General features: G+C 38.9%; 1 protein-coding gene across 1 annotated transcript; it reads right to left on the reverse strand.

The window, feature by feature from the left end:
- Nucleotides 1-6,643: 6,643 nt before the first annotated feature.
- Nucleotides 6,644-9,208, reverse strand: LOC141602161 (uncharacterized). Its single transcript, XM_074422468.1, has 5 exons — nucleotides 8,049-9,208; nucleotides 7,796-7,962; nucleotides 7,657-7,714; nucleotides 7,513-7,567; nucleotides 6,644-7,405 (listed from the first exon to the last, which is right to left on the reverse strand). The coding sequence occupies exons 1-5, from the start codon at nucleotides 9,206-9,208 to the stop codon at nucleotides 6,644-6,646; spliced, it is 2,202 nt and encodes a 733-aa protein (XP_074278569.1).
- Nucleotides 9,209-11,314: the final 2,106 nt, after the last annotated feature.

Consider the following 11,314-nt stretch of genomic DNA (forward strand, 5'->3'; position numbering starts at 1 on the left):
GTTTTCCCTACTCAACCTCGTGGTTGACCCTGTGTATTCGTGAACACCTGTGATGAACCGTTTTATGGGGAGCAGACTTGACAGGTTTAAGAGATAGGACGGGAGCTGGATGGGCGTGAGACATTGGATCAACGACTTAGTACTAGATCATCATCTAGAAGACTTCACTTTTATTTATGTCAGTTCTTGTAATTTAATTTGAAAAGAGAATTTGTAATAATTAAGTTAAAATATTATATAAATTGCCTTGGAGTTTAATTTGTTATCCACTACCTCGGGAAACCGAGATGGTAACACTGGCATTTATCTGAGGAGTCCTAGTTCAGGCCCTTAAATAAATGGGGGTGTTACAAAGTGGTATCAGAGCGAACGATCCTCAGGCCTAAATCAATGAACCCAATGAACGTAGGATGTGTCTAAGTAAAATGAACCCCCGGGAATAAACTGGTAGGAGCTCACAGTGCGGTTAAGAAGGCGCCCTTAATGCGTGCTCTTTTGCCCTCTCAGTTTTGAACCAGGCAACCCAAGAGGAAACGAGTGAATGGGGTAGTTAGAAGGAAAACCTTGGATATAAGCTAGTTGATGTATACCTTGAGACCTAGTCTTTGAAATTATGATATTTATCGGATGGATAATCGATGAAGCGTTGGATTGTGGTAATCGTGAGCGTGAGAATAATTGCGAATTTATGATATTTATCTGGATGGATGTGAATGACGTGTTGATAGTGCTATTATGTCTGGTAATATGTGGTTATGTGATCCCAAAGCCATGCTAGTATAGTATCGTGATCGTAATGAGAGACACCATTGAATCGCTTGTTTCTGGTCGTAGCAATCCTGATTAGACGTAAGGGGTAGGTCGGGATGCGAAGGGACTTCTATGAGATAGATGTTTACGTAAATACAAAAGTGTGAGATTTGAGTTAGGATGAGTTAGTATCGATAGTATGGTTGTAAGAGCTTGGAACATGGAAAATGAATGATTTAGTGTTGAAATCCGTTTTGTTTGATTTTACTCTGTAATTGATCTTGCTGTCATTTCCTTCCTGTTAATTTTCTACGGATGAAAATTTTATGAGAAATAGCCTCGTGAGTTAGTGTTCTTTTGGCGTTGGTTTCATGCTTATAGGGTATACGGATTAAGAGTAATAATTGTTTTAGTGGGCTGTGGTCGGGAAGTTCCTGTGCAGTGATGTTTTGACCAACGTTTTTGTAAAAATCCTCATTTAAATTGTGTAAATGATTTTTGCGTAATTCCAACTCCATTGACTAGAGGTTTCGCACACGTTTTCAAATTTATAAGCCACGCAAATTCTTGATGTCTCTATATTAAATGGTAAGTTTTGCAAACTGACCCAAGTTTCGGACCAATTGCTGTCACATACTTGTTTGGACCAACTGAGTTGTAAAATTCTTTAAAAATTGAATTCTTGAACTTTTGACCTCATTCTTTTTATCACAAATTATTAACTCTCTGTATGTTATGAAAAGTAATCTAACTCAAGTATTCGTTGGATGGTTATTTAATTGTGACTTTTGAAAGTTACAACGTGAGTCATGACCTGTAAAATGTGCTTTCTATGCTAAGTTTTCACACAGTTGTTTGATTAATTCATGAACCTTAGTAAGGTGAAATTATAATGTTTTATATGATGATGGTAGCACGCCTGTTCAGTAGTCATATATCTTAACAAGTGATAAAATTAAAACTTAGTTGATAACATTGTTGGCATGATAGCATGAGTAAAATTGGATAGCTTAATTTGATTCTGAATCGAGGGTGAAATGTTTATACGAGTCCAGTTGTTTGCATACTTTGTATACATTTGGCATGATGTAATGTCTTTGGGTGTGCATCTTATTCGTATAGTGGTCGGGTATACATAAACATAAAACCATATTATCATATCTTGGTAAATTTGGTGGCGTTAAATGTCCTAATGTACTCGCATGAATATTTACAATAATGATGTTAAATATTTTACACAGGAACGGTAGTAATGGTTATGTCTAAATGTTCCCACATGTAGGATGTCCTCTGAGTCCTAAGGTCCTTTTTGTGAGCCTGTGTGCCTATAGTTATACCTATTGCTTCCATTGCATTAAATTATGTCGGCTGAACCTAAACCTATAACACGATAATAAACAGTGTTGTTATTTTGTTATTGAATATGTTCGTTATTACAATATCGTAAAAAAAAATAATACTAAAGTGATTCTTGCAATTGCATGAGTGTGATATAAAGGAAACTGTTGACATAACGCGACGATTGGCATATTTATATCCTCGAGTCGTTACTATCAATTACATTAAAATAAAGATTGTTATGATAACTATGTTGCCAATTATAATAGGATAATCCTTTGATGATTCACATGATATGCTTTGGTTTAAATGATAGTCGATATAGTTACATCTAATTGAGTCTACAAGTTGCCCCAGTATTTAAGTCGTGCAAATCAGTGAAGTGCCCAAGTTGCTAATCTTTTACCATAGCTAGAATTCTACAAAATATATTATGGCAAACGTATGTTTAAACTCGTTATGCGATATCGTTCGCTTTGCTGGAAATGAGTTGTACTAAGTTGCTGGACACAATTGAACGATATGGTTGCTAAAATGTCAAACACATGTGTGATATGGAATTAATGTGGTCGTTGTCAGGGATCATATGTATTACTTTTATTAGCGAGTATGTTTCAGAATTTATATCAAACAAATTGACTAATTCGTGTTGTATGTCTGATGAGTCAAAAGGTTTGATTACGTGTTGAGTTTTCTATGGTTTCAAGGTTTAAGTAATGCTCATGTACCGCATATTTTAATACTCCTGGTGATTTATTAGTAGCAGATTGTTCAATTATTCGGAATTGGTAACGGTTTTGACTTGGGAGTGGAATTTGGTGGGGTCAATGTAGATTGTATGCTGGTTTACGTGTATTCTTGCAGTTGATACTTCTAAAATGATTGTTCTCTGGTAGATAATGCGAATTGTGATGATCTTGAGTTGACCAAAACCCTGGTATTACAACAGTTACCCTGAAAACTTGTTATATATCTTCCGCGCACTTAAACCTCGAGGATGAATCCCTTGTCTTAACACCCTTGTGTCTAAATTTGTTAACCTTCCGTTTTGTAGGATGGATCCCTACAATGTACACCCGCAAGACTGTTACATGTCACTTGATGCTGACTTTAATGAGCATTGTGAGAGACTTTGCACTGCCATGGACATGTATGGCCATAATGGGCACCCTGAGTATTTAACTAATACTCAGTTAAGAGCGTATACCCTTATCGATTCTATTCCCGACTACGGCATACTAAAGGACAAAGAAACGATTTTATATGAGAGAGTTGACCACCCATTGTATGAGGCTATTCCGTGACCCCATTCATGCGGGCGGGGCCAAATACCCGCCCGAGCATACCTTTGACTTCATAGCAGGCGACCTGAGACACGAATTTTACGCTAATGTACCTGATGCCGAAAGTACGATTGAACCACCCATGCCAGACTTCGGGGAAGAGGTGAACCAGACAGGGAATGACATAGAAGTCACCAGAAACAGAGGAAGCGCGACCTAAGGACCGTTAGGTTAGGGCTAGTAACACCATGATCGGTCTGTTGTGAAACCGTGTAAACCTTTGGTTCCTTCTTGTTGTTCTTTTAGTTTGATGTTGTGTTTTAAGTCAAGCATGAACTAAGTAATAAGTGATACTTGTTGACAATCAGTTAATTTCATAATAAAACCTTGTTTTCAACTTTAATGTTGCTGCGCAATCTTTTGGTCATGTGTTCTTTTCTGATTACATGTTGTTGACAGTGTTTTGTTACATTGGAATATGAAAGTTGAAAAGAGGTTACGAGGACGTAACCATGTTTTTAGTTGGGTAGGATTGTAAAATCTTAATGTTTATGTTCCACTTGTTTATAGATTGTGGTTTTGATCAAGTTGTAGATCGTAGTTTGTTCAAGCCGATGTTTTGATGTTTCGTTGCGTGGTACCCATACAAATGAGTTCTCTATGTTGTGTAATTAAAAGCGCTCGATTATGGTGCTCCGATAGTTGCATGAGTTCATGAGTGGTGATAGATTTGCATGAAGTAAGTTCCGGGACGTAACTTTCTTGTTAAGAGGGTAGAATGTAACATACCGTTTCACCCGCTTAAGTTCATGAGTTCTGGTACTAGGAAATCTGTTTTGGTAACCACGGTGGTACTTGGAGGTTTGGTAGATGAGCGAACTTCGGGACGAAGTTCATTTTAAGGGGGGAAGACTGTAATACCCCGTATTTTATATAATATAATTAATTAAATGGATATTGTTATATATAATTATTATATATTATTTTACTAATTATGTCGGGATAATAGTTGAGTCGAGTTAATTGTTTAGTCGTGTTGATATCGTAGGATTAAGTTATTCGTGAGCTTGTTAAGACGGGTTTAACTGAACGAAGTCCCGTTAACCAACTCGTTTACCAACCACGCGGACCATGACGTTTACCCATTTACCCAGAATTAATTACCCATGACCCAATTAACCATTTAACCTAAATTTAACCTAATTTTACCCTAACATTTTGAAACCCTATTCCCTCAACCGTCCACCTCTCTTCACCAACACCAAAACTCGCATTTCACGCCTAGAGAGGGAGAGGGTGAGGCCGTGAGTGTTGACGAGCAGAGCGAGGGAAGGGCTAGGGACTTTTGTCGACTTTGTGGTTGGCCGTGGTGGTGTTGTGGTGGCGGCAAGGTAAGAAGTTAACTCCTTTTCCTGTTTTTTTTTTGTTTTATGTCGAGTTTTGGCAGTTGTTGTGTGTCTTAGGGAGGGGATAATGGTGGCTGGTGTCTGGGTATACGTAAAGGGTGGTTGGTGACGAGGGTATTGGTGGTGGATAGGGAGGTTTTGGGTGGTGGTAGTGGTTGTGAGAGGCGGCAGCGACAGGGGTAACCAAAACGGGTTTTGGGTTGTTTTCAAAGCGAGTTTTAGATTTGGGTTTGAGGTGGCACCACCGTGGACTCGGGGAGGTCGAAATGGTGGTGCCACGGTGTCCGGGTTCGTGGGCTGACGGCGAGTAGGATGGTGGTTATGTGGCGGGGGTGGTTCTTTGGTTGCGGTGGTGGTAGGAGATAAACGGGGGTGTTTGGTGGGGCTTGGCGGTGAACCAGGCGGATGCCGATACTGGTTCGACTCGCCGGCGGCGCGATCGAGCCAGTGGTGGTGGTTGTTGGTGGTGGGGTTGAAGTGGGGAGCAGGTCTGGTGGTTGTCGCGGTGGGATAGGTGGTGCGTGAGGAGTGGGGGTGCGTGTGAAGAGGGTAGGGTTGTCGACGGGCTGTTTTGGTTTTCGAAACGGGTTTTTCCATGAGTTTGATCATTATAATTCGTTATTTGGTCTTGTTCATAATTTAATTATTTCCCGAGTGCATTAAAATGATTAAAGACGGGTTTGAGTCGGGATGCTTGAATTGTTTTATGTTTGAGTCGGGTTTTCTTAAAATGTTTAATTCGTTCAATATTTTATTTATCATGTTAGTTATTTAATTTAATTAAAAGTCGGTTAGATAATGCAAGTCGGGTGTTGAGTCGGGACTGATTAAAGTGGAAAGTTACTATATCGGGAAAGTTTCTATTTTGGGAAATTCTATATTTAGTAGTTAGTTATAATAAATATTACAATTGTTTTAGGTGACGGATTCGTGAAGGATCGATAATCAGATTCGTTGCTTTATTTCTGGACTTCTTAACTGCTTAATTGGATTTGCTGCCACTATGAGGTAGGGAAATACACTTGTCCTATTATCGTCGTTGTTGAATTGTGTTTTGGATTCCTGGTTGTTGATTTACGTTACCATTTATATTCGGAAATGTGATTGACTGATTTGACCGTATTGAGTATGATATCACAACATCGGGTAACTAGCATGACTTTGTGATTTATCAGTTCAGTGATTTATATACATATTGCATTGCATTAATTACTGTCGAGCATTTCATGTGCATTGGAGTTGGAGGAGGATGTGGTGGTGACGACGTTGAGATACGATGTGATGTTGTGATAAGGCCCAAAGGCGGGTTCTGCGAGGACTTGCCCCGGTGTCCTCATTATTGGTGGCAGATCGACTTCGGTCGATATTTATAGTCTACAGGGGATCGGTATGGTTTGGGCGTTCGGGGTATGAGATGTGTGTGATGAGTTGAGATGGAGATGGAGGTGACGGAGTATCATGCATATCATATTTTATTGTTTTATTGTTTTCCCTACTCAACCTCGTGGTTGACCCTGTGTATTCGTGAACACCTGTGATGAACCGTTTTATGGGGAGCAGACTTGACAGGTTTAAGAGATAGGACGGGAGCTGGATGGGCGTGAGACATTGGATCAACGACTTAGTACTAGATCATCATCTAGAAGACTTCACTTTTATTTATGTCAGTTCTTGTAATTTAATTTGAAAAGAGAATTTGTAATAATTAAGTTAAAATATTATATAAATTGCCTTGGAGTTTAATTTGTTATCCACTACCTCGGGAAACCGAGATGGTAACACTGGCATTTATCTGAGGAGTCCTAGTTCAGGCCCTTAAATAAATGGGGGTGTTACAATAAATGTCTCAAATTAAGCATATAAATATCAAGCTATATCAATATCTTCGTCGACCTCTTCATCACGATCATTATCACTAAAATCTTCATCGTCATCAGAGCTTTCATCAATGTTATCGTTTTCAGTTCCTATGACATTTAGTTCCTTGGGTTGATTTTGGTTCGTTGAATCAACAACAGTATCTTCCATGTCATCTCTTATAAGTTCTGATGTTGTATCAATATAATCAACACTTAGTGTAGCTAAAAACTCATCATATGTGGATCCTGGATGACTTTGTTGCAAAGCATCCCCATCATTTTCACATTGCTCTTTTTCTAGAATATCATAATGGTGTCTTGGATGAGTCTTGACAACCATAAGCCAATTTGGGTCAATCCCATCTTTAACATAAAAAACTTGTTCAGCTTGGGACATAAGAACGAAAGGCTCTGTTGTATGTAACCTCTTTTTAGAATTAACGCTAACAAAACCAAATTTGTCAACCTTGACACCTCTGCCCGGACTATGAACATCCCACCAATCACAGCGAAACAATACAACACGATTTCCATCCAAATATCGTAGACAAATTATATCTGTCAGAACTCCATAATAATCATGTCCAACCCCCTTTACCATTACTCCACTATTTTGATTTCTCCTCTTTGTTTCAACATCTCTTGTATGAAATCTAAAACCATTTGCTAAAAAACCGCTGAAATACTGAACACCTTTGAAAGGACCTAACGACAAAGTTTTTAAATCTTGAAGCACTTGACCATCTCCTTCCTCGAATAAGCATGAAATCTAGTTACAATAAATGGTTTATTAAAAATATATCTTTTAAGTGTTTAAAAAAAATATAATTAAATTAATACTATTATATGAAGTTTTCTAAAAAAAAAAAAACTTACCCGATCTTGGAACCACTTAGATAGACAATCGTCAAACAAGCCTTCTGTGTATTCACTAGTTAAAGAATGAAAATTAAAAATAATAATATAGATAGTTGATATAATTCTAAAATGAGCTAAAATTGTTAAATGACCACTGAGTACCTTATATATGTTTCAGCTTCCTCACAATTCCTAAGCACATATTCATGAGCTTGTGTTACTTCAATATCAGTAAGCAACCGTGTTTATGGTTTTCCTAAAGGCGAGCCTAAAGGTTTGAATATTGCTAGACCCTTATAACCTTCAATTTGCTTATCTGCATTTCTTTCGTACTGGTTAAATTTTGTCTCAATTTCACTCAGGTACTTCGAACAAAAATTCATGCATTCTTCAATAATATATCCTTCTGCAATCGAACCTTCTGGTCTATTCCTATTACGTACATAGCACTTAAACTTGCGTAGAAGCCTATACAATGTTAGTAAGCATGTTAGTCTATAGCTAGTTATTATATTAAAATTAATTTAGTAGTGTTGTAAAGCACTATATTGTACCTCTCTACTGGATACATCCAACGATATTGCACAGGTCCAGCGATTTTTGCTTCCGCAGGAAGGTGAACACATAGATGCACCATAATGTCAAAAAAAGAAGGAAGAAATATTTTTTCCATCTCACACAATGTAAGAATGATACTATCTTGAATGCGATCTAAGACCTCTAGATTTAATGTTCTTGAACATAACTCCTTAAAAAATATGCTAATTTTAGCAATCACCTCATATACTTTAGGTTGTGACACTCCACGGATAGAAAATGGCAATAACTGCTCCAAAATTACATGACAATCGTGAGATTTGAGCCCCAATATCTTACGTTTGTCTAAATTTATGCATTTGGAGATGTTAGAAGAGTACCCATCTGGAACTTTTAAGCCTTTCAAAAATTTAAACACCTTATCCTTCTGACTTTTAGATAAGGTATAAGGCGCTGGTGGGATATGCCATTTCCCATTTATAAGCTTAGGAGCTAGATGTTTCATAATCTTCAACAATTTCAAATCATGTCTTGCTTTTATGCTATCTTTGATTTTTCCTTCAATGTCAAGTAACGTGCCAAGAATATTGTCACACACATTTTTTTCAATATGCATAACATCCAGATTGTGGCGAAGCAATAAGCTACTCCAGTATGGCAAGTCAAAAAATATGCTCTTCTTTTTCCAATTATCACCTCTCTTTGGGTGAGTAACAGTTTTTCCAAACTTCCTGTCTTTAAAATCGTGAAGATGAGATAGAATATCATGACCTGATAGTGGTGCTGGAGGGTCTCTTCTCTCCGGTTTGCCATTAAAAGTTTTACTATCCCTCCATTTATGATCACTAGATAGAAAACAACGATGATCCATGTAACATATCTTTGAACAATTAGGCAATCGCATCGAGTTTGTGTCATTCATACAACAAGGACATGCCTTATAACCTTTTGTAGACCATCTAGACAAGTTTGCGTAAGCAGGAAAGTCATTGATAGTCCACATAAGTGCAGCATGCATATTGAAATATTCACGAGTAGAAGCATCAAAAGTTATAGATCCAACATCCCATAGTTGCTTTAATTCTTCAACTAAAGGCTGCAAGTATACATCGATATTATTGTCGGGGCCACTCTTCCCAGGGATTAACAAAGACAGAATTGAATAAGGTTGTTTCATGCACATCCATGGCGGGAGGTTATATATAACAATTACGACTGGCCATATACTGTAGTCACTTCTAAGGCCGCCGAAAGGGTTAAACCCATCACTTGCTAAGCCTAGTCTTACATTTCTAGGGTCTTTGGCAAATGAAGGATACAACTTATCAAAATTGTAACACTACGGATCTTCTTTGGAGCCTACTCGACCGAGTAGAGCCTACTCGGCCGAGTAGTGCTCTTAGTGTGTGTTATTTCGGTTCTGCCGAGGAATACTCGGCCGAGTATAGTGAATACTCGACCGAGTATTGGACACTCGGCCGAGTGTTGTTGCACTCGACCGAGTGTCCGGTTTGGCGAAGTTATATTTCGACGGTTTGATTAAGGAGTGATTAGGGTATTTTATATTTCCGCGTCAGTTTCTAATATCACTTTTCACAGCGTTATCAATTCTACGTTACCCTAATCATACCCAAATCATTCCCTAATCATTCCTTTGAGATTTTCGTAGCATCTTTGTGTGGATAATTGCGGTGATTCTTGCGTATAAGTTCTTGTTGCACTGTTGGTAAGTACATCTTTGTAATTATTGCATCGTTTCGGGTTGCTATACATTTATATGGAAGGGGATGTTGGGAATTGTACAAAGTGTAATTGTGTTGTATGATCATTGTATAGGAGAAGACTTCGTAGAGGAGCCTTTTTTATTGTCCGTGTTGCTTCTCTTTGTGATTGCTAAGGTAGGGTTTCCCTACTCAGTTTACTGTGCTTTACATGACATGTTGTTGTATTTATCGTTGTCTGTTGATCATTGTAATATGGAGATTGTTGTGACAGTGTTGGTGTGAGGGGATTGAGATGACAGTAATGTCATGTGATTGTGATTATGGTGGAGTCACTTGCGGGAGTGGCTTCACACCCTAGTTCGCCCTCCGTGGAACCCGCCACGGGAGGGGATGTGCACATTAAGGGACAGGGATAGTTGTCGCTCGTGAGGAGCTGGACTAGGTGGGATCGGCTGCGGTCACCCACTGGCGGCGAGGATTACCTGTTGCGATGGGTAATCTGGCAGGGCTACACACTTTAGTGTGTAGTCGGATACTATGTGAGCGTGGGTGATTGGGAGTGATGATGATCGACGAGTATTGCATTTGTTTGTCTTGTTTGTTGCATAATCATCGACCCCGTTGTTGTTTGTGGAATCTGCGGTGATCCATTCGGGGATGGTGAGCAGGCTTGACAGGTTTTGCTAGTGAGAGCTTGGGGATTATCTTGGGAGATTTGCCACCATGAGTCATAGCATCACCGTCGGAGTCTTAGCGAGTTTCTTTTATTATTAAGACTTCGAAGTTGTATTTCATTAGACGGTATTTGGTTTTGGATGTTGTAAACTTTGTTAATTACACTACTTTAATAAATGTGCTCAGTTCAGACGCTTTTGATATGTACTAACCTCGGGCAACCGAGATGGTAACGCATTCTCATGGTAGGGTGGTCCTGGTAAGGCACCTTGGTATGAGGGGGTGTTACAAAGTGGTATCAGAGCAGTTTCTAATATCACTTTTCACAGCGTTATCAATTCTACGTTACCCTAATCATACCCAAATCATTCCCTAATCATTCCTTTGAGATTTTCGTAGCATCTTTGTGTGGATAATTGCGGTGATTCTTGCGTATAAGTTCTTGTTGCACTGTTGGTAAGTACATCTTTGTAATTATTGCATCGTTTCGGGTTGCTATACATTTATATGGAAGGGGATGTTGGGAATTGTACAAAGTGTAATTGTGTTATATGATCATTGTATAGGAGAAGACTTCGTAGAGGAGCCTTTTTGATTGTCCGTGTTGCTTCTCTTTGTGATTGCTAAGGTAGGGTTTCCCTACTCGTTCTCGTGCTTTACATGACATGTTGTTGTATTTATCGTTTGCATTGATCATTGTAATATGGAGATTGTTGTGAGTGTTGGTGTGAGGGGATTGAGATGACAGTAATGTCATGTGATTGTGATTATGGTGGAGTCACTTGCGGGAGTGGCTTCACACCCTAGTTCGCCCTCCGTGGAACCCGCCACGGGAAGGGATGTGCACATTAAGGGACAGGGATAGTTGTCGCTCGTGAGGAGCT

The sequence above is a fragment of the Silene latifolia genome, chromosome 9 (genome assembly GCF_048544455.1).
Source record: "Silene latifolia isolate original U9 population chromosome 9, ASM4854445v1, whole genome shotgun sequence".
NCBI lineage: Eukaryota > Viridiplantae > Streptophyta > Magnoliopsida > Caryophyllales > Caryophyllaceae > Silene > Silene latifolia.